At 42.2% G+C, this 25,076-nt stretch overlaps 1 protein-coding gene and 1 long non-coding RNA gene across 7 annotated transcripts in view; one reads left to right on the plus strand and one right to left on the minus strand.

Annotated features, from left to right (window-relative positions):
- LOC147679019 (solute carrier family 2, facilitated glucose transporter member 11-like) overlaps positions 1-25,076 on the plus strand; it is a 608,312-nt gene that overhangs the window by 579,652 nt on the left and 3,584 nt on the right. For all 6 annotated transcript variants that reach the window (XM_086942755.1, XM_086942758.1, XM_086942754.1 and 3 more), the window contains one exon: positions 5,870-5,997. In XM_086942755.1, the coding sequence (XP_086798881.1) occupies positions 5,870-5,997 (128 nt within the window). The remainder of the gene's footprint in view (positions 1-5,869; positions 5,998-25,076) is intronic.
- Positions 1-25,076, minus strand: part of LOC147679022 (uncharacterized) — a 258,997-nt gene that overhangs the window by 146,300 nt on the left and 87,621 nt on the right. The gene's annotated exons all lie outside the window — the stretch shown is intronic.

Below are 25,076 nucleotides of genomic sequence, written 5' to 3' on the forward strand. Positions count from 1 at the left end.
GGGGGAATCTTGTTTTTCAACCACACAATCCCTTTATCATACAGATTTATAACATCAGGTGAAGGAGCACCTGTTACTTTTTCTCGGGCAGGTTCTTCTTTGGGCCAATCTATAGAAATTTTACATTCTGTCCAAAGATCTGAAGGAACAATGTCAAAGAATCCATCAAGATCAATCCACAGAACTTTTGAGACCTTAACAAATCTCTCTACTTGTCAATACCATTCCACAGGTTTTTCTCTCAGTCTGGGAAAATCATTTGTAAACAGCAAAATGTCCTGCCTTGTCCATGGAACATGAACATACCCTCCGCCAGCTATTTCCCTCATGGGAAACTCAGTTACAATTTCCCCTCTTTCTCTTTTGTCTTCCTCTCTTTTCTTTGTCCATTTCACTCTCCATTTGCTTAATTCACCTAATCTTTTTAGAAAAACTATTAATCTTTTATATGAGTTATCCTTCCTGTGGTATTCATGTTTTCAATATCTTTTTCAGAGAAATCCACTCTGTAATGTTTCTGCTAAATTTTCTGTCTAATATGATCTATTTCTAGCTCAGCAGCCATTTCTTCTAACTGATCATATTTGGTTTTCATTTTCCATTGTATGCTTTTGCAAATGAACAACAATTCATCATCCTCAATTGTGCCAATGATTAATTCCTCTAAATCCGCTTTCAATTTGCAACATCAAGTAATTTACATTCTGGGTGCTGTGGAGTCCGTGTTAAATCTATTTTACTTATGCTCTTTTCTGGAGATCCAGAATCAGAACCTGCAACAGATGGAGTTTGATCATTTGAAAAACTTTGATTAAAAGTTAAGTCTGGCATCTTTTTCTCTTGGTGAATTTCTGATAAATCTGAATCAAAATTTTCAGCTACTCTCTGAATTTCTGCATTTAAAGGCACAGTCAGGGCTGAATGTCTGATTTCTTTTTGATCAAAAACTGGAACAACAGGTCAAGTAGTTACTGGTACCGTTACTGCTTCCATGCCTTTAGTTAACTGCTGTATTATTTCTTCTTTTGATCTTAAATATTCTGAAATATCTGGTATATCTTCAGGTCTTTCCGTTCTCTTTATATTTCTTGGGATTTCAGTTCTCTGAACTGGAGTTTCAGCATAATTTCTACCTTCTCCAGATGTGCTAGAATTAGTTCTTGTTTCTACTCTTTCAGGAATCTTTGCATTATTCTGATTTAATCTATGTGAAGACTCATCATTAATTTCTCTAAGAGGAGCACTTGGAGAAGTTCCTTGAGGAATTCTCGGGGTAGACCATGAACAAACTGGTTGATAAGGTGGCGGGTGTTTTGTCTTTGTAATGTAAATTTCTTCTAAAACTGGATCTTCTACTTCACCATCTTCAGCAATATTATTTTTCTTTGCAGAATTCTTTTGACTTATTTCCTCACCAAATCTTGCTGAGTACAAACCATTACACATATCGGCTTGTCTCCAACGACGCATTCTATCTTCATGAGTTTCTCGATTAATGTCTAATTTAGTGCCTCCTGTTACAACTCCGTTTTCTCATTCTAATTCAAACATCTCATTCTCCCATTCAGCTAAAGCCTCAAATTGTGTAGGTCTGGGTTTTGGTACGAGAGACATAATTTTTTGTCTCAAATTTTGCAACACCTTAATGTTAAATGACCCATCTTCTGGCCATGCCATTACACCATCATCTTTGGTATATTCCATCCAATTTTCCATCCAAAGGCAAGTATGATAACCAAATTCACCTTCCAAGCTGCAGGTGTTTTATACTTATGAAGTAATTTTCCACCTTGCGTTTCAATTTTCTTGTCACTTTTGAAAATATTTTTTAATTTCTGAAACCATGAAGGCTTGTTTTCCTCGTACATGTAATAATTTTAAACAATTCTGTTAACTACGAAAAAGATCGTAAATATTTTCTTCTTGTTCCGCTACTCTAGCCAATCCGTGCGCGAAACTCACCAACAAGCCAATCAGATTTAGCTACGTCACTACTCTGTTCAGCCAATAGAATTACTGAATTTCCGAATAAGCCAATCAGGTTCGAGCCTACCAAGTCATATGAGCCAACTGTATCAATAACACTGCCCATCTTCACCGTATTCACCATTAATCATGAATCACTACTAAGGCCCATAAACTGAAGAGACAATTTTGAGCGACTGAATCATGTGACCTAATTAAACACTCTGTTCATAAACTATTTACAAAAATACAACTGCAGTTTATTATTTCTTGCAATGGTTTTAAATCATACAACATTTAATTAAGTCACTAAGGCGAATGGATCTAATAATGATAACTAGACCATGAATAAACAAGACCAGCTTGTCATTTCAAAAATCTAATTTTATTAACTTTATTTTTTTCAAAGAAAGAACATTTTTATTCAGAAATCATTATTTTATTAGCAAATAGGAAGCGTCATTCACGGAAAGGCTCATTAGTCTGACATTTTTAAAGGTAAATCAATCAGCATGAATTAAAGCAAAATAATTGTTTCCATTCCCTAAATTCTATTTCCCTGACTAAAACTCTCTCCACCTAAAGAATAATTAATAAAGACTGCTGTCCTTACGTGCACCAGAAGTTCATCAGCATCAGAAGTTCATTCAGGAATCGGGAAGCAAGAGCCCCCTCCTGCCTGAAGGGCCAGATTTTATACCTTTCTAACTAGCTAATCTTCTTAAAAAGTGTTTTTTTAGTTACCATCAGAGTTCTCATTGGCTGACTTATGTCAGACCATTCACCACTTTCAAACCAAGAACGGGCTCTTCTTTAGCCCTATTGTTCGTAATATTTCCCTTCCTCGAGAATGTTTCAAAATTGAGTTCATTCAAGTTACAATTCTCAGCTTCCTTACATTGGCAATCCTGCCTCTTCCTGTCCTTGGACATAACTCCATGTGCACAATATGCACGTCTTTTATTACACAGTAATTTCTGTCAACATGGTAAAACTTTCCACTTCTCGTGTGTGCAAGGCACCTCTCTGGACAGGTTTCATAAGCGCCATCTTTTATAGGCCCAAAAGGCCTCTCAGGAAACTAGTATTTAAACAAACACAAGACAGTAATTAATTAGAGAATTGAGACCCATTCTGTTACCCACCCCCTTTTCTAATTATTAACCGGGTTAATTATGTTAGCTAGCCAAAGCACAAAAAGCAGCTTCATAATAACCTTCTTCTTTCAGACCATAAGGATCCTCCATGAGCTTTTGCCACAGAAAAGACACGACAAAACATATGGCACATAAATAATATAGAACATGCCATTAATTAAACAGCTGCATTTAATACTAACAAAAACAATAGACAAGGTTAGTTTATTATTTTTCCATGTACTTGCAAATGCAACAGAGAAGCACATTAGTCCCGCGTGTAGTGTCTGCAACTTTAAAACTAAGTTGATTATTTATTTCAACACATGCTATTAGTACTGTTATACTTATTATGGAAGTTTAACTTTTCGAGTTTGAACAAAATCTCATTCAATATCTCGCTCCATCAGTGGCTTCTCTGCTGGTGCAGTGGGCTGCCTTTCAGGCTTTTCATGGCTCGTGGTGTAATTCGCACGACAAAGGGGGCCTGATGCCACAATTTTTTCATGGTCTGTTGAACCTTTTTCCTCTGTCTGTTCTTTTCATTCTTGGAATCTGCAGCATGTCTTGGATATCCTGTATGGTCCTCCTTTTGAGACCCTTGAGGGTCTTGAGTTGAAGCCCTTGACTTTTAAAACTTGTCTTCTGGCTGCCATCACTTCAGCTCGAAGCTTGGGTATGTTCGGGGCTTTGACCTGTAATTATCCTTTTTGCAAGTTCCTTTTGGACCGGGTGGTTCTGGTCCTGTTAAGAAGGGTTTGAAGCCTTCCACTGCTACGTTGAGTCGTTGGATTCGGGCTACGGTCTTGTTGGCTAACAAGCTTAGAGGGGTGGATCTTCGTATGGGAGTTTAGGGCCGTTCAGCTCACAGTATGGCTGCTACGGTTGCTAAATTGCAGGGAATCTCTGTGGTAAAAATGTGTGGGGCTGGACCTGGTCTTTCCCTTCCACGTTTGTATGTCACTATCTGATTGCTGGTCTGGAACATTTGGATATTGTTCTGGTCCTCAGGGTCTTGTCCTCTATGAGGGAATGGACGTTTTGTTGTACTGTGATTGGGTCACTTTATTAAATTGGTGTTCTTTATCACTCAGCTGTCCGTCTCTGTTTGTTTTTTGCTTGCTATGTCCTCACATGTTAAGAAGGAAGGCGAGGGAGGGATGGGATGGGAGGTAATGCGTCCATTACTACTGATAATGGCATTACTCCTAGTCCTACTCCCTGGCCTTGCTTCTAGGACCCTCCCACCCTCCCGGCGCGACTTAATTTAGTGCTAGTTCAGCTTGTTTACATACAGGAGGAGGTGGTGTTGGGCTGAGTTTTTATGGGCTGGGTAGGAGAAATGCGGGGGCCTCAGATGTTAAGAAGGAAGGCGAGGCTGTAGGACTAGGAGTAAGGCCTTGATCAGTAATAATAGACTCATTGCCCTGGTATATACAGCTCAAATTGCTGTGCTTGTTCCATATTGTCCCAGTATGTTATGCACACATTATCATGACAGTGTCAATATTTCCTCAGTAGGTAAATGGATGGTAGCGTTCACATTGCTTTGAATGTGTATAGCAATGTAAAGATTGCAGAGATAGGCAATCCACACATAGGTCCATATGTACGAAATTTCTATTTTGCATTTTCTAAATAGTGAATCCCAAGAAATCATTATTTAGGAAATGGAATGTACAAAAAAATTAATTTCCTAATAGCGATTTCTACAAAGTAGGAACCGCTATTAAAAAATCACTATTTAGGAAATGCTAAACCATTCATTCCTAGGATCAGGCCCATAGGTAATAATTTTTTTGCATTTGCAATTTTGCGGTTTCTTAATAGGAAATCACAAATTAGGAAATGCAAAACCAAGGATGCCTATGGACTTAAGGCCTCCCCTGATGCACCTCAAAATAAAGTGCTAGGCATGTAAAGTGCACTAATGCCCCAAGGGCATGGCACTTTAAAAAATCTTTTTTGGTTGCATTTTTTTTTAAATTACACAAGGTTACCATCAACTTAAAGCCGATGGTAATAGCATTACCTCAATGCTTTGTACATGTGCTTAGGAAATTTCAAATAGGAAATCCATATTTGCGGTTTCCTATTTAGGGAACCACAAAATGTGATTTCTACCTGGTAGAATCACATTTTGAGATTCCCTATCTGCCTTTGTACATATGAAAATGCAATTTTTCAGTTCTTAACAGTCCAAAATGGTCGTTCTGTCCGTTACGAAATGCTAAATCCTTTCTTACATATGGCCCTTAGTCCTGCTTGTTTCGACATTGCCCCCAGTTTGAATTTCACTGAGCACCATGCCAGTATCTATGTTTCGCCAGAATGTAAGGCACCCACTGCCATTCCAGTGTCCTTATTGTGCCCCAGAAGTGACGTGCACATCTTATACACATTCCATATCCCCCTGATGCCAGCCGGATTCATACAGTGTTAAAGCATGCAAAGCTTCACGGTCCTGCCAAGTCCCACTGGAACGCCATCTTGTGTGTGATGTGTGCGTGCGTGATGTGTGTCTGTGGTGTATGCGTGCACACATGTTTGGTGCACATGTGCGCGCTTTTGTATGTGTCACCAATACTTCAACTCTCTCTTAGAACATGTCGCACAATTCAGCTGCTCGATGGGTACAGTTTTATGTCATAGAGTAGCACAGCGAGTTTAGCCTACGGATCTGTATGTTTAAATATAAGCACTATGCATAAGAAATGTGGTGTCCTTGTGCATCCTCTCGGGCTCACCTGGCCTCTGCTTCCCTGCAGCGGGAGTCGTCATCGTGGTCTGCCTTGAGATCCTCAGCCAGGAGGCCAGAGCCAGCACCTTCATGGTCATCAGCTCGCTGAACTGGACGCTACTCTACATCATCGGCTTCCTCTTCCCTCACATGGAGGTAAGTCTCGAGCTGACACTTCTCAACTTGCCCGCGCACTGTCAGGGATTCGCAAAAAGAGACCCATCTTTCTGTCAGCTGCAGTTGGGGAAGAACCAACAGGGCTCCAAGGGGCCGCTCCACTAACCTTGGGTCACATCACACCTGTGATGTGCGCACAGCATCTGCGGTGTGGTCCATGATTGTGTTTGCGAGGTGATGGATGTATAGATTCATCACTGTGCAAAAACAGCATTCGGTGGGGACCACCTAGATATCCCATTATTAATAAGGATGCGGGATTCAGCTAGTTCATCCCTCCGAATGACTGCACATGCATGGGGTAGAGGCTGCGAGGGACAGCAGCCCTCCATCTCTGCAGTGTCAGGATGTCTGCTCTTTTACTGATTCCTGCCTAAACCCAATAAATTATTAATAACAGCACAATATTAAGTGTTTGAAAATAAACTGAGGATAATTACAATGGGTTTTTAGAGCTGCAGATTATTGGTAGTTGGGTCTGGACTTCCTAAGTGATACCTTACACTTTAACAATGTCCTATATTTGGTAAAGGTTTGGCTGCAAGAAGAACTAACCTTAAATTGTAGACTAACTAAGAAATGTATGTTATACTTTTGCCACAATTAAATCCCTGAACTCCCTAAAGAAACAGTTTTGAACACAGGCGTGGATAGTTGTGCCAGCTGTCCATGGAGTTTTCACAATGCTGCCATTAGAGATTTGGTTGGAGGGCAGAGTGTGTTACATCTGCATCTTTGTTGTTCTTGTGTGGAAAGGGCGTTGTATTATTCAGGCCCTCTCTTTCCACTGCTCAGCCTGCTAGAATGGTGAGAAGTGCCTGGACTGGTCAGTGTGCAATGCTGTCTGTGTGAGCCCTTTGGGGAGTGGATGCCTTGCAGACAAGTTCTTGATCCTGGTGGAATGTCCTAGTGGCGTTCCAGTATCAATCAAACGTCTTCTCTTTGGAGCATACTTGGCACTAACTGAATGTAGAAATATCCACCATGCTGTGGTGACTTGTGACTACCAAGGAACCTGCACTGACACAGAGAGTCCTACCTCAGAGTAATGCTGAGCGCCTCACTGCGAATCCTAATTAGAAAGTGACCCTTAATAGAGAGGTGTCATCATTTTTGAGTGTCTATTTGCCCAAGTAGGCGGAGAGGAATTGAGGACAACCTGCAGATTTTACTAATGAGGCACTGCAATGTCATTGTCAGGAGGCTGCTCTGTAGTAGAGATCACAAGACTGCTGTGATGTTTCTCTGAACATCCAAGGCCAAGGGATCTCTAAAAAATGTAAAACTCACCTACGTTGATTAAGGAAAATAAATATAACTTAACTATTGTTCAAACAATGGCAGATCCTTTCATGGCCACTGAAAATAATTTCAGTAAGGGAGTATGTCGGGGCTGGAGGCTTAGTGAACGAATGGGTCCACGGGGCTTGGCCAAGCCGGCGGCTAAGATGGCTGCTTGGTAGAGAAGCTCCGGCGATCGTCCCAGCCCATTCGAAACTTCCCTGACAAAATTTGGCCACATTTGCGCTGAATAAAAGTAACAGACAGCGGAAGAGGCGCTGTCCCTGGGGGATCGTTTTCCAGCCACAGATCAGCCCCAAATCCAGAAGAACAGCGCTCTGCGAGTGGCCGGGAAGAGGCCTATGTGTAGGCGCTCTCAGCGAACCGAGGTGCGCATGTGACCCTGAAAACAGCATCTGTGGCACACGGGGAGGCCTGGCAGCGGTGCGGTGAGTCAAGATTGTGTCGATGTAGCACCCTACCCCCTGCCGGCCTGTATTCCCGTGAGTGACTGCCCGACCATTGTCCCGGCCCGATGACCCGTGATTGGGAGAGACCGCATTTATGCAAAGACCTAGTGCTTACAGGTTGCAGAATTTGCGCATGTCTGCGCAAAAAACAGTCACTACTCCTGCTGCCCAAACAGGTGAAGTCACGAGGTTGCACATCTGGATTGAACCCCTGCACTGATCTACGGCCCTATCCATAGCCAGGAACCCACCATTGTGTTAAATCTCATCGAAGTTGCCTCCCTGTACCCAGCTAAATTATCACTACCACACAGAAATCCTAAAACTACCTATGGTGCATTGAGCATTGAGATTGACTCGGAATTGGGGCCTGCCACTACCAGCTCTGGCCTGCGCAACATCACTCCTGGTGCATTTGGTGAGGCATGGGACGTAAAGATTCCAAACAGAGAACCCTCACATTTGGTAAAGTGGCAGAAAGCACATCCCTGAACCCATCTGAAATGGCTGATAATACACATGCAATGGAACACTCCGCGACCACCGAAATGGCTGTGGCTTCCCAATTGCAAGAAATGAGGGCAGGTTTCAAGGCCCTAGACTCCCTGTTTGATACCTTGGATAAGAACATTGCTGACTTGGGGGCCAAAATACAGGTACATGATCTGCGACTAGACGTGGTGGAAGCTCGCATATCAGACATGAAAGATGGGACCGCACAGTCCCTCAAGAGGCTATAACATACGCAACGCATGCTTAAAAAAATCGCCATAAAAAATGAAGATTTGGAAGCCCGTAGTCGCCGCAACAACGTCCGCATCATGGGGGTTCCGGAGACGACAGCCACCGGCCGGATGGATCTTTTTGTGGAGAAATTGCTCACTGAACTTTTTGGTGGAGAGGCTTTCACAACTGGTTTCACAGTAGAGAGGGCACACAGGTCACTGGGCCCTAGGTCTAACCCTGCCCCCCCCCTCCCAGGCCCATAATAGCACGCCTCCTAAACTTTAGAGACTGTGACACTGCCTTAAGACTGGCAAGAGAATGCAGAGATGTGGACTGGCAGGGGTCAAAATTGTCTTTTTATCCAGCCTTTACAGCAATGGTCCAGGAGGCCCGTTGTAAATTTAATGGGGGTGAAGGCCACTTTGCGAAACCTAGGACTCAAATAAGGCATGCTCTACCCTGCAAGACTAAGAGTGGATGTTGGTGGTAGGTCCTGCATATTCGTCACACCTACAGAGGTGCAGGAATTCTGTTGGTCATACAGGCAATGAAACACACAGGTCGCGGTGGGGGGGATCCCTATCTTCCCCCCTCACAGCGGCTCAGATGTGAGCACAGAGCAATCGTCAAATTCTGGCACTGGTTGACATATTTGCTTGATTTAATGCATGTAATGTATCTAATTGGGGAAAATGTTTGGTATTTTCATTGTTACGTCATATGGCTTGGTCGACCCCATGCTGCCACCCCCCCATGGTGTATCCATTGAATTGGTTTATTTCTATCTTGGGGCTCTCTGCTTGGGTCACATCAGCTCAACTAGTGGTTACTTTGTACTTACAATTAGATTACTCACAGAGGTAATGTCCCAGGTTCCAATTATGTTATTTAATAGCACAATCGCCGCTATGCACATGCATGATTGCACGCGGATGCACAAATTCAGTTTCTGCGACCGGAGGCGGACCTTGTTCTCCCTGACAAGGTATCTGCGGTGCTTCCTGGGGGCTTCTCTCGTGATCCACGTGATATTCAGATGGTGTCTGCCACCTCCTGGGCGTGGGGTCAATTAAGAAAGCTTCCAGTCACTGAGACCCTATACTCTTCCTCCCTCCCCTACCAAACGCTAGATGGTTCCCAATCACTGGGGAGGGCTTAGTACAGCGCACATTGACTACATTGGAAATTGCCAAAATAGGAGGTCTCTTTCCAGGGGGACATGTATTTACACTTGACAAAAATGTGAGGTTTGCTAACTGTAATTTCATGACCTGATTTATTATGACCTGTGTAAGATCGGCTCTACGGGCCGAGCTCCCCACATTTCCCATTGAACCGGACTTGTTTCCCCGACTTACAGTAGTGATAGAGAATCATGACGGTGCTCGCCTCATTTCCAAAATGTACAAAACTAGCTCTACTATGAAACCAGTGTGTGATACTAAACTTCGACAAGCCTGGGAGGCAGACATTGGCAGTCAAATAACAGACGAACAATGGGCAAAATGCTGCGAGGCCACCAAAGAAATTTCCCTCAACAGTAGACACAAGTTGCTTCATTTCACGTTCTTTCACTGCGCCTATTTCACACCTGCCACGGTGCACACAGTATAGATGCCGCTAAGCCCCACACATGTTTAAAATGCCCCGCACCTCACGCCGATTTCATACACTTGGCTTGGTCTTGCTCCAGATTACAGTCTTACTGGACGTACGTACACACGATATTGAGGAAAATGGTCGGCCTCCATCTCACTCCTATCCCAGAGATCGCGCTGTTAGGATACACAGTGCAGTTCCCAAAAAAAGTCATGAGATTTGCCTCATTGGGACTACTTTTGGCCAAAAGAGAAAATGCCATATATTGGGTTAGGAAAGCTTCTCCCAAACTACCAGACTGGTTGAAAAGTTTAGCGTATTGCAATGTCAATTCCGAGGCCTATGCCAGCCTAATGCCATCAACATCCCACTCAGGGATATATGGGGACCCTTTAGGGACTATGTAGCAGCTGTTAAACAGGCTTCCAGTTCACAGGTAGATAACGGTATCGTGCCGGACGGAGTGGGATGATTGGTCTGTAATTATATTACGAATCCCGACGGAACTAATATTCGGGATGTTGAGCACCTGTGTGGTTCTTTTGTGTAATATTATGCCGGATGTAATGCGGATGCACACAAAGTAGAGGTTGTGTGGGTGGTTGACCGCAAGTTCTAATGTTTTAGATAAGTGGTAACATGAGACTACATCATTAATACTGTCATAACTGCTATTATTCTTGAACTGTCAGGAGCGACATATACTGCTTGCAAAACAATTGTAGGCGATATTGTGAATAAGAAGGTTGTTATTTGGTAAAGCTAATGGGTTCACTGTAGGGGCCTGTGTTTGACCTCACGGTCACAGGTTCAAATCCGACCTGTCCACTCAGCCTTTCATGCTTCTTAGATACATACAATGTGTACCATTGAGTTGGGTAACAATAAACATCTGTTATTCAGCACCAGGTTACCCTTCTAGGTGAATGTGTGCTTTACAAATACACGATATATGATGGCACATCCATTTCTGAAGAAAGATAACCAAGTTTAATAGTATGTGTTTACAATTTTTGTATTTAGCCTTTTAACTTTTATGTGACATTGACATTGGTATTTTATGTATCTTTTATGTTTTTTTAAATAAAATAATAATTTTTGGTGATGATGATGATAGCCTGATTAACAGGAATCTGGAAAGAAGCTTTTGTAAAAATACAGAGGACTCCTTCCCAAACTGTTATTTTGCCGCCAGCAGCACGACTTCTGGTGCTACAACAAGCCATCCCACCATGGTTTGTAGTTAATTCCCTCAGACACAGCAGTGAATCAGCTGCTCAATCTAGGGTGATTGGTCCAACGGTATGTCTGGGAGCTGGGAGGCCTGCTTCTGAAACACTGCCATAGAAATGTTTCAAGATTCCAAGAAGAAAATCTGCAGCAGAAACTGTAAATCAGGCTGCCAGTACACTCTCACAAACGTGACGTATATATCATGTGCTTTATTACAAGTGCTATAGTATATAATGGATTTGTAATATGTTGGAAGGATATATGCCAAACTCTAAATCATGAAATGAGGGTTTGATTCACAAAGGTAACTTACACTTTTGAATACGTTTCCAATTTTAATAAGTTTACTAGTTTTCGGCACTCACAAACTTGAGGTGTAAGTTGAAAAAGTGTAAACCTACTCAAAAGTGCAGACTGTGGGGGGATGATGGCCGCGTGAGCTTAGGGCTCCCGAGACCACCGCTACCCCGGGCATATCCTGTTATTAATCCTGTTTCCTGATGATCGATTGTCGCTGTGGAACTTAAAGTGCATTGAATGCTGGAATCGGGGTCTCTTTAAGCCTCCGGTAACCAAACATACAGCGCCAAGAAGATTGAGGCCTGCTCGCCCCATAAACTGGGGTGCCAAGTTGGGATTGGGCCCCGGCTGGAGTCAACAACGGTGGCTTGAAACCGGAAGTCGCCGGCCATTCCCCCATCTAGGGCCAGGTCTCACACGAATCTGTCTAGCGGCTGTCCTGACATTACCCTGAGATCCGGACACTGGGTGAAGGTCCGGAAGCGTGCAACACTGCGAAAGTGGATATTGTCTGGCCCAACCGTCTGCTGCGGGCAGAGGACTTGCCCTTTTATTGTACTCGTTGCACGTAGTTGGTGGCGCTTTGTCTGCTCCGGATCACTGACATAATATAGAATGACAAAATATAGACTTACCAAAATATAGTCACCAAAATATAGAATGCCAAAATATCGAATTCCTATCTACAAATAGGTAAGTACAAAAATATCGAATCCAAAATTCAGGGGCATATTATCAAGGACAGGCGATACATTATCGCCGCTTTTATCAGCAGGAAACTGCCGATAAAGCGGCGATAATGTCCTTGATAATATGCTCTATGAATTCCAATTGAAGCCCATGTTAGATGTGAACACATCTGACATGGGCTTCGATTGGAATTCATGGAGCATATTATCAAGGACATTATCGCCGCTTTATCGGCAGTTTCCTGCCGATAAAAGCGGCGATAATGTATCGCCTGTCCTTGATAATATGCCCCATAGTCTGTAAAAAATATAGTCAGTCAAAATATCGAATTTTTTTAAATGTCTTAAAAGTAATTTAAAATTAATGAAATAATAAATATAATTAACTAAAACGTACTTAAAAATACTCAAATAACCTTAAAATTAAGATATAATTAATTTAAGTTATTAATAAAAAATGTACAATATTTTACCGTAGGATAGCAGAAGGGTAACATTTAATATTACCACTCCAGTGAGTGCAACAGTAGGGAAAGCGTTGGATAGTGTAGGGGTAAAAAATACTATTCCCACTCCGGTGAGTGCAACAGTAGGGAAAGCGTTGGATAGCGTAGGGGTAAGAAATACTATTCCCACTCCAGAGAGTGCAACAGTAGGGAAAGCGTTGGATAGCGTAGGGGTAAAAATTACTATTCCCACTCAAGAGAGTGCAACAGTAGGGAAAGCGTTGGATAGCGTAGGGGTAAAAAATACTATTCCCACTCCAGTGAGTGCAACAGTAGGGAAAGCGTTGGATAGCGTAAGAGTAAAAATTACTATTCCCACTCCAGAAAGTGCAACAGTAGGGAATGCGTTGGATACCGTAGGGGTAAAAATTAATAATCCCACTCCAGAGAGTGCAACAGTAGGGAAAGCGTTGGATAGCGTAGGGGTAAAAAATACTATTCCCACTCCAGTGAGTGCAACAGTAGGGAAAGCGTTGGATAGCATAAGGATAAAAATTACTATTCCCTCTCCAGAGAGTGCAACAGTAGGGAAAGCGTTGGATAGCGGGAGGGTAAAAATTACTATTCCAACTCCAGAGTGTGCAACAGTAGGGAAAGCGTTGGATAGCGTAGGGGCAAAAATTACTATTCCCACTCCAAAGAGTTCAACAGTAGGGAAAGCGTTGGATATTCAAAGGGTAAAAATTACTTTTTCCACTCCAGAGAGTACAACAGTAGGGAAAGCATTGGATAGCGTAGGGGTAAAAATTATTATTCCCACTCCAGAGAGTGCAACAGTAGGGAAAGCGTTGGATAGCGTAGGGGTAAAAAATACTATTCCCACTCCAGAGAGTGCAGCAGTAGGGAAAGCTTTGGATAGCGGGAGTGTGAAAATTACTATTCCCACTCCAGATAGTGCAACAGTAGGGAAAGCGTTGGATAGCGTAGGGGCAAAAATTACTATTCCCACTCCAAAGAGTTCAACAGTAGGGAAAGCGTTGGATATTCAAAGGGTAAAAATTACTATTTCCACTCCAGAGAGTACAACAGTAGGGAAAGCATTGGATAGCGTAGGGGTAAAAATTATTATTCCCACTCCAGAGAGTGCAACAGTAGGGAAAGCTTTGGATAGCGTAGGGGTAAAAATTACTATTCCCACTCCAGAGAGTGCAACAGTAGGGAAAGCGTTGGATAGCGGGAGGGTGAAAATTACTATTCCCACTCCAGTGAGTTTAACAATAGGGAAAGTAATGATTTAATATATTATTAAAAATAAATTAAATATCAAGCCCAATAAAACATTAATTGAAATTAATAACCAATTTAACATTATGGCCTAATTAATTAGAAATACAACTACATATTAGTTATTAAAAATTATTAACCTATTCATAATTATTTAACAGCTAATTAATTTTCAATAACAAAAACTAATTAATACAAATTAATACCAATTAAAAATTAACAGTAAATTAATTATCAATACACAAAAAGTATTTTTAACATGTAATTAATTACAATTACATTACTTCCCACCCTATTCCCCTATAAACCCACATCCCACTACGGAAAATACAATAATACAATTATCAAATATTTAATTAATACAAAATAATTACCAATTAATAAAAATTAATTGCCAATTAATAGAAATTAATTACCAATTAAAAATTAATTAACAATAAATTTTTTACTTAATTACAATTAAATTACTTCCCACCCTATTCCCCTATAAACCCACAACCCGCTACAGAAAATAATTTTTTGAAAATTAACATAATTAACAATTAATCAATTAATACAAATTAATTGGCAATTAATAAAAATTAATTACCAATTAAAAAATAACAATACATTCAAAATGAATAACAATAAATAAATAAAAATATTTAATTAATTACAATTAAATTACTTCCCACCCTATCCCCATATAAACCCACAACCCATAACAGAACTAAAAAGCAAAATTTAATTAAAAATTAATAATAATTGCTAAAAATAAATATTTAATTTAATATAATTAAATTACTTCCCACCCTAATCCCCTATAAACCCACAACCCGCTACAGAATTAAATTACGCAAAAATTAAATAACATAAAATTCATTACTTAAAATACATTAAACATACATTACAAAAATTAATATACACTTTTCACACATATACTAACATACAAAACACTTTAAAAAAATTGATATTATTAAAAAAACAATATATTTAATGCCTATATTGTATACTTCGATATTTTGACTTCTACATTTTGAAAATCGATATTACTTACAATAAATTCGATATTTTTAACCACTATATTGTGTCCATTCGATATTTTGTCCATTCTATATTTTTACTTCGATATTATGTCCATTCTATATTTTGGAATCGATATTATGACTGTTTACCGTCTGCTCCCCTGAAAATGGTGTCAAAATCGGACACGGATAAACAATCGCCTAAAACTACTAGAGGGGTCAGACATACACAAGTCAATAAGATGGACAGATATACACAATCTAAAGGGTCGCCTTCCGGGTCGGGAAAGACGCAGGAAAGCAGTAGTGAAACATTGATGACTTCATCTGAGCCTACACTTCAGGACATGATGGCCGCCATTGAAGGGTGAGGTCCTCACTCGGTCAAAAAATGGAATCTCTGGACCATAAGTTGGACACAGTCACTATCGAGATCAATCTGATTCGAGCAGACCTCACCAAAACCAGCGAAAAAGTAAAATCGCTTGGCATTAAAACGACGAGTCTCACAGAGGATGTGACGCAGCTGCAACAAGAGGTTCGTAATCTGAAGGCCTCGGGAGAGGCCACATGCTTTAAGTTGGACGAATACGAAGGAAGGGCCAGACGAAACAATGTACGCATTATTGGTGTACCGGAAAAGTCTGAAGGTCAAGCTGCGGACCTTTTTGTGGAGGACATTATCCTGAACCACCTGAAGCCAAAAGGCTTGGGACATTACTTCACTGTGGAAAGGGCGCACAGGATCCCGGGCGGAAGGCCGAAACCTCAGGCCCCACCTCGGCCGATGATCGCGAGGGTGCTCAACTTTATGGAGAGACGCTATCCTGCAGGCCTCCAGGACAGGAGGCCCCTTGAAATATGAAAATTCCTCTGTTAGTTTTTTCCCGGACTTCACACAGGCGGTCCAGAGACAGAGGCAACATTTCATGGGTGTCAAACGGAGACTTCGGGACAAAGGCATGAAATACGCCATGTTGTATCCATTCAAGTTGAGAGTGGAACATGATGAAAGAGTATACTTTTTTGACAATCCTGAAATTGCTTCGGACTGGTTGGAGAGTCTTCCATCTAAAGAGGAACGACAAAGTGAAAATGGAGAGGAGGGCTCGCAAGAGCAAGAATGAGTGCCTTGACTGCTGTTGGTTCTGATTGCCGGGGTTTTGATGGGCCAAAGACAGACTTCAGGAACTATAACATCCTTGGGGACAAGAGGGGATTCGAAGGGTCATCCTCCTCCAGGGGTCTATTTTTTAGTTAGTTAGATCAGTTTAGTTGTAGGGCGACAGGCACACTGCAAGTTGGGGATGAGCGAAAGCCGTGTGCAGGGGTGCAGGGTGGGGGGAGATCTTATGTGGGGGGGTTGAGTTGTTTATTTGTTCTGTTTGTTGTAATTTTTGTTGTGTTCAACATGGGCATCAAGTCTCAGGGCATTCTATTGAAAGCTAGCATGTTAGATTTACAGGATGCGGAGGATGACAACTTCCTTTTCAATTGTGATGAAGGGGGTAGGGATCTAAGGGTTTTGACCTGGAATGTTAATGGGTTAGGGGACGAAATCAAGCGCAGTGTGGTGCTTCAGTACCTCAAACGACATGCTCCGGATGTGGTGTTACTCCAGGAAACGCATTTGATTGGGAACACATGTCGGGTAATGCATAGAATGGGATACAAGTTGGTGGGTCATGCAGGGTTTACGTCTGGTTCTAGGGGAGTGAGAATCCTGATTAGGAAGGCGCTCCCGTTCATGATAGACTCAGTGCTTGAGGATGATAGAGGCAGATACGTTGGGGTTACGGGTCGTTGGGAGGGGCACACCCTCTCATTGTTGTCGATCTACATTCCCCCTGGTATGCAGGCCACAACCTTCATTGATTTGGGGAGGCTCCTTCTCGACCTCCCCGAGGGACTGACAATTTTGGGAGGTGATTTTAATGCAGTTGTATCTGGTTTCATGGATAGATATCCTCCAAGGGACGTGGGTCGAGCTCAGAGGTGGTTGTCTGATTTATTAGAGGCTAGGGGGTTGGTAGAAGGGTGGAGATTGCTTTATCCAGAACAAAATCAGTACACCTTGGTAGCCTTTCTCGTCTGGATTATTGCCTCGTGCCTGCGGCCCAGGCAGCTTATATTGAAGAGGCAACGCACCTTGCTAGGGGGATTTCAGATCATTCTCCACTCTGGCTCCGATTTTGCATTACTTTGGGGTCGGGAGGTAGAGTAGCCCCCATCAATCCTTGGCACATGCGCAACCCTAAGATTCGGAACGCACTGGTCAAAGCTTTAGATCACTATTTTTGGGAGAATTTGGGGTCTGTTGCCTCCTCTGTTTCACTTTGGGAAGCCTTTAAGACGGTTATCAGAGGCCAGGCTCTCTCACTGATAGTGGGGGAAAAAAAGGACAGGAATGAAACCATTGTCGAGGCAGAGGTAGAGATAGCACACCTTGAGACAGGATTGGGAGAGGAGGTGACTCAATCTAAATTGCATGTCTTGAAGCTTAAACAACTTGAATATAGATCAATGGTAACGGATACCGCCAGAGCCCTGAGCAGAGAGAAGCAGAGTAGGTTATATGATGTCGGAGACAAAGCGGGGAAGCTTATTGCCTGGTTGGACAAGTAAGATAGAGCAGATCGGGTTGTCCCAGAAATAGTGAATGCGGACGGTGTGCGACTCACGGGCCCGCAGAGTATAGTGGACAGTTTCGCAGAGACTAAGATACTCGCTAAGCTCCTCGCCAACAGATTAATTAAGGTAATCGGTGGGCTGATACACCCGGATCAATCGGGCTTCATTCCGCACAGAAACACGGCCTTAAACCTGCGCAGGCTACACGGTGTGATAGCTAGGGCAAATACCCTTAGGGAGCCGGCCATAATAGCGTCGCTCGACGCAACAATGGCTTTTGATACTGTGGAATGGCCATATCTATGGGCTGTCCTGGCTACATTTGGTTTCGGTCCTGAGTTTATTCGATGGGTGAGACTGCTCTATACTGAGCCGCTCGCTCAGGTGGTGGTAAACAACCAGATCTCGGCTCCATTTTGTCTTGGGTGGGGCACTCGACAGGGCTGTCCCCTGTCTCCACTTTTCTTTTCGCTTGCCCTCGAGCCTTTGGCGGCATGGATCCGCTGGGAGCCCTCAATTCGTGGTATTCGATGGTCTTCACGGTGTGAAGACCGGATCTCGCTATATGCGGACGATATTCTCCTTTATCTGACCTCACCTCGGAAATCCTTAATTGTAGTGTGTGACGTGTTGGCCTCTTTTGGCAGGAATTCGGGACGGTCGATAAATTGAGGGAAATCGCTTCTGTAAGTACTTTCTGGCGAAGATCCGGCCCCCCGCGAAATTGCCCAATTCAAATTGCCACAGAGGGATTTAAGTACCTTGGGATTTTCATTTTATTGGATTCTACAATCCGCTACTCCAGGAACCTCCTCCCTCCTTTGTCCAGACTGAGGGCTGACACACTCAGCTGGAAGAAGCTCCCTCTATCATTATTGGGGCGAGCGACTCTTTTTAAAATGATGTCATTGCCCCGCTTCCTTTATGCCCTTCAAAACACGTTGGATGTGTTTCCAGCTAGTTACTTTCGGGTGGTGGAAGGACTGCAGTGTAGTCTATTGTGGGAGGGAAGGCCCGCATTACATTGGCCAAATTAACACCTATGGGCCTGTGTCAGACCCTGGTTATGCAATGGACAGGTGGCTTCTACCTGGTGGTAACTGTAATAGGGCACTATACGACAGATCTTCGACTGTGAATCTCACTGGGCCTACTAAACACGCAGTATGTATTTGGCATGATGCCACAAACGATGGGATGGCGGGATCACCTAACACTGGCTACCCCGCTATTTGCATTGGGAAAATTAGGCAAGCTTTGGCATACAAAAAGGTTTGATAATTGGGACTTGATTGGGATCTCGACCATTGGTGACATTTGGGGGAAAGGGAGGATTAAAATGTTTGAAGAATTACAGACAGAATTTGGGGGGATCTGAGTATTTTAGGTAAGCACAAGTTACACATGCGCTGAAGGCGGCTCTGCCTACTGAGGAGGGCCTGCCTGAAGCCTCCCCCTTAGAGGATAGGATTTTGGACGGTCACATGCCAGAGATGACTATCTCCCTGATTTATAAAAAAATTATTAACCATAGATCTGATCTTCTTGTGGAGGTGAGGGATAAATGGATGCGAGATGGTCTTGAAATAGATGATGAAGATTGGCAGTCAGCCGCCTCTTCACCGAAAGAGGTCCCGATCCCAGCAAGGCTAAGGCTTATTCAGTTAAAAATATTGCATAGGGTGTATGTCACTGGGCCCGGATTGGTTCGGATGGGGCTATCTGAAACGGATTTGTGTAGAAGAGGATGTGGTCTTCTCGCGACGTTCATCCATGTCCTTCGGGAATGTCGATATATTGTCGATATATTGTTGAATACTGGAAAAAGATACACAACACGATGAGTGAGGTCTTGGGGATCTCTTTGCTGCCGGAGGCTAGGAGAAGCATACTCAATATTTGGGAACCGACAGATCTAAATTCGGCCCAGACCAAGTGGGCGATGTTGGGTGCCATGATTGCAAAACGTAATATCGCTCAAAGGTGGGGAACCGGGGAGCCGCCTACTCTTGTGGGTTGGAAAGAGGATGTGGACTGGTGCATGTTCCGTGAAAAAACTGTTTATGTGGCAGGAGGCCGACCCCGTAAAATGGTCTTCAGTGTGGGGTCAGTGGAATCGATACAGGGGAGATATTTGTGTACCCTCTGCCAACTCTAACTTTGATGTTCCGGGCTCACCCTGAGCACAGTGTATTTATCCTTAACCCTTGTTCCCACGCCCCCTTCCCCCTCATCCGCAGTCTCCTGTTTTAAATGCTGTAATATTGGACGATATCTCCTCTGTATAATGCCTTTAACCTCATGATGCCTTGTTTTAAATAAAAAGAAATATATATAAAAAAAGTGCAGGCTGTGAAAGAGAATCTGGCTCTTTTGAGTAAGATTTCACTTTTGACTAAGTTTGCTACTTTTTAGTATTCACAAACTGCCCTTTTGTTGTAACTTGCACTTTAGTCCAGCACTATACATTGACAACCACTGGCACTGCAACCTACATTGTTATCGATGGGAGGGTTTTGCAGTACCAGTGGTTGGCTATGTGTTCTGTTGGGCTTACAATTGTTTTTTTTTTTTTAATATTAACTTACACTTGGAGTTTGTGAATACCAAAACATAGTAAACTTCCTCAAAAGTGTAGGCTTACTCAAAAGTGTAACTTACCTTTGTGCATCAGCACATAAGGGCCAAATCTTGACATTGGCGCAGTTGCGCTGGCTGTCCGCCTGCACAGCTGCACCGAAGCAGCTCAGAGAATGCCCACCTGATTACAAGTTTTTCTTGTGCAGGTGTATGGATTTTTTTGCCATACCCAAGGCTGTGGATAATCATTTTGGGGGTGGGGGGTGGGGGGGGGGGAAGAGATTAGATCCTTTCAGTCTCCTGTTTAATTACGTCTCATCAATTGGAAAAAGGATCACTTGTCCTGCGTAAACCTAGGTCTGCAGGTTGGTAACTGGGTGTCTCCCAATAAAATGACCCTCATACACGTGTTTTTCAGTTCTTTCTTGCTTTCGTTAGCGGTATATGATGGGTCCCTGCTTCTTTAACACGTGCGTGCGTAATCATAGGGTCAATTCATTTGTGTGCACCCTCCACCAGAAGGTTTTACCTTAAGTTTAAGGCAGTAGTGATCGTGGAAAAAAGTGATCGGGAAAGTGGTGAGTGATTTTAAAAATAGTCCGGACAGCCAGTACTCGAAAATTTATTTAAATCTGGATTCGGGCTATACTAAAAAGTAGATCGTGCTGCTATGGAATCAGTTATGGATTCTAGCACACTTTAATGGTCTAATAAAATGGTCGACATGTTTAAGCTCTGATTGACAATTTTTCGGACAGCTTTCTTCAGGACCAGGGGGTGAAAATGGTGAAAAAAGTGAAAGAATAGGTAAATTTGTAACCTGATTCTTCAATGTGTTGAGAGGTCACAATGTACCTGTAAAGAAAAAACACACACAACAACAACCAATAGGGAGACGGGGGGTGAGGGGGAAAAAGCTTAGTAATGTACAAATATGTACACATTCAAAATCACATGATTTCGAAGAAAGAAACTTTAAAATGGCAATACTTAGCGCAGAATCACTCTCATTTCAGGCGTCAACTCATCCATTCTCATGCCTTAACAGCGTGAGGTGATTGTGCTGTACTGTTGAGTAGTGCTCTTAGTTATTACTGATAATAGTTGTCTTCACATTTCTCTTGCATAGTGATGTGGCATGCTTTTTATAGGCACGGTGTGCTCATAAAGTGGTTTTCTGGGAAAGAGTGGTATTTTCGTTTTCACGTAATTTACACTAAATATACATAAAATAACAGATGAATGCTGTACATCTCATTTTCCCGTGTTTTTAAGGTATTTTTAAAGGTGGGAGCCCCTTTATATTCCCTCTGAAACTCTGTTTGGAAAAAGACGGCAATAGATCCCACTGCACGTTTACAAGAGACGATATCACTCATGATTGAGGAAGCTGAAGCCAATAATTGGCTATCTAAAAAAGAAGCGGACTATTTAGTAACTAAGTCACCAACAACACCTTACTTCTACTCCCTACCCAAAACACACAAAGGAAGGATACCACCTCCAGGACGACCGATTGTCTCTGGAATCAATTCAATTTTGGAACCGCTGTCTGAATTCGCTGACCAGTATTTGAGACCTCTAGTTCAAAAAAACCCCACGTACCTCAAAGATACGAGAGATCTCTTGAATCTACTTGACTCCTTTGAATACTCTGAAGAATCCATGCTCCTGGTGGGGTTAGATGTAGAGAGTCTCTACACGAGCCTACCACAACAAAAAACATTAAACATTCTAGAGAGCATCCTTTTCAGTATTGACTGGCCAAACAAAACCCCAAGACATTTTATACTAGAATGTTGCAGATTAGCCTTGATGGAAAATTTCTTCTTGTACAAAGATACCCTCTTTCTCCAATGCCATGGGACTTCAATGAGCAGTACATTTGCCCCCAGCGTGGCTGGTTTGTATGTGAGCAATTTTGAGAGCAAATTCATCCAAAATGAAATCAACCCTTTCCATAACAATATTATCTTTTGGAAAAGATATATAGACGATATCATACTGATTTGGAAAGGAGACAACCAGTCCCTAAACAACTTTCATTGGTGGCTTAATGACCAAGACGACTGTCTAAAATTCACGTACACTGCCAATAAAGAGACACTAGACTTTCTAGATATAACCATCTTTGCGAAAAACAACTCCCTACACACAAAAACATTTTTTAAACCCACAGCCAAAAACAGCTTACTGTCCTTTAAGAGCTTCCACCCTCGACCTCTACGGGAGAATCTTCCTTACAGTCAATTTCTCCGTCTTAGGAGAAACTGCAGTGTGACTAGTGACTACAAGGACCAAGCAAATGACCTCTGTGACAAACTTGCATTTCGAGAATATCCCAAGAAAGTAATTCTCTCTTGCAAAAAACATGCGCGAAATCAACCTAGAGAAGCTCTCTTGGAGATACACCCAAAGACACAGGACAACAGGACAACATGTGTCACTACTTATAGTCCAGTCACAAATAAGGTCAAAAAAATAATTAACAAAAACTGGAAAATAATTACATCGAACAACCTTGATTGGCCCAAACCCCGTTTTGCAAACAAAAGAAGCAGGAACTTAAAAGATCTGCTAGTACACACTAGACCTCCACCTAAGAAGAAAAAAGAACAACCAGGATTATGGAACACAGTCCCAGTAACAGGACTTTACCCTTGTGGAACTTGCTCAGCATGTGGGACTACAAAACCTACCAAAGAACTACAATTACTCCCTGATCTGACTTGGAAATTAAAGAGACATACCAACTGCAATACCAGCCATGTTGTATATATGATAACATGTCCATGTCAAATGAGATATATCGGCATGACCTGCCGCAAGGCAAAACAACGATTGTATGAACATCGCAGCAATGTTAACTGCAAAAGAACAACTACTAAGATGTCCACACATTTCAAAGAATTGGGACACACAGTCAATGACCTACAGTGGGTCATCCTAGAGACCCTAGAAACTGTAGATAGAAATGCCGCGAAAATCCTGTTCGAGAAAGAACAGCGCTGGGTGCACAGACTCAAAACGGACATCCTGGGCCTTAATGACTCTATCTCCTGGCTTTCCCTAAATAGATAATTTAACCACACAAGATCAAGTTGTGAGGTCTAAAATAACTTAGTTTTTCACACTGAAACTTGCCAGTCCAAAATAAATTTTTTTTCGCAATTACAACTTGACTTTCCCTTAACATTTGAACTCTACCAGATGTAATAACTTGGCTTCACACTTAAACTCCCCAGTCTAACAATCATTTTTTCCAATTACAGACCCTTTAATAATAGTCTGTCAATTAATTTGTTGATTTTTGTGAGAGAAATACCATCTCTATTTCCGTAGTTTAAAATAACCCCATGACATTCCCTAAAATATGTAAAAATACGTCTTCCTTCTCAAAATACTGCAGGATTAACAAGACTCGTTTTTTAAGGTAATCACATAATAATATACATAAACAGAAGTAGTTCGGTTTAATAACAATCGACTTGTAAAGATTTCCTCTATTTCTACATCATACCGGGTAAAAACATCCGGTCTAGCAGCCGTCCCCATTTCCGGGTGGACGGAGGTAGAGACAGCACATGCTGCAGACGAGGAGGCAAAAGCGCAAGGTAGAAGACGAAGGCTTCGCGGATTTGGCAAACAAAAAGCGCAAGTACAACGCGGCCAACACTAACTTATATTTTTCTTCCTTTAGCGCGACCTTCCTCTCCAATACCCCTTCCCCGATGAAGCAATTAGCTACTATAAAGGAGATAGGCATCATTCTAAAGACCCGATATGAGTCCACACCCAATTTGATATCGGTCAAAGCTCCAAACCGTCTTTTTTCGAAACAGAGTTTCAGAGGGAATATAAAGGGGCTCCCACCTTTAAAAATACCTTAAAAACACGGGAAAATGAGATGTACAGCATTCATCTGTTTATTTTATGTATATTTAGTGTAAATTACGTGAAAACGAAAATACCACTCTTTCCCAGAAAACCACTTTATGAGCACACCGTGCCTATAAAAAGCATGCCACATCACTATGCAAGAGAAATGTGAAGACAACTATTATGAGTAATAACTAAGAGCACTATTCAACAGTACAGCACAATCACCTCACGCTGTTAAGGCATGAGAATGGATGAGTTGACACCTGAAATGAGAGTGATTCTGCGCTAAGTATTGCCATTTTAAAGTTTCTTTCTTCGAAATCATGTGATTTTGAATGTGTACATATTTGTACATTACTAAGCTTTTTCCCCCTCTCCCCCGTCTCCCTATTGGTTGTTGTTGTGTGTGTTTTTTCTTTACAGGTACATTGCGACCTCTCAACACATTGAAGAATCAGGTTACAAATTTACCTATTCTTTCACTTTTTTCACCATTTTCACCCCCTGGTCCTGAAGAAAGCTGTCCGACAAATTGTCAATCTGAGCTGAAACATGTCGACCATTTTATTAGACCATTAAAGTGTGCTAGAATCCATAACTGATTCCACAGCAGCACAATCTACTTTTTAGTATAGCCCGAATCCAGATTTCAATACATTTTCGAGTACTGGCTGTCCGGACTATTTTTAAAATCACTCACCACTTTCCCGATCACTTTTTTCCACGATCACTACTGCCTTAAACTTAAGGTAAAACCTCCTGGTGGAGGGTGCACACAAATGAATTGACCCTATGATTACGCACGCACGTGTTAAAGAAGCTGGGACCCATCATATACCGCTAACGAAAGCAAGAAAGAACTGAAAAACACGTGTATGAGGGTCATTTTATTGGGAGACACCCAGTTACCAACCTGCAGACCTAGGTTTACGC

This window comes from Lissotriton vulgaris, chromosome 11 (assembly GCF_964263255.1).
Source record: "Lissotriton vulgaris chromosome 11, aLisVul1.2, whole genome shotgun sequence".
Classification (NCBI taxonomy): Eukaryota; Metazoa; Chordata; class Amphibia; order Caudata; family Salamandridae; genus Lissotriton; species Lissotriton vulgaris.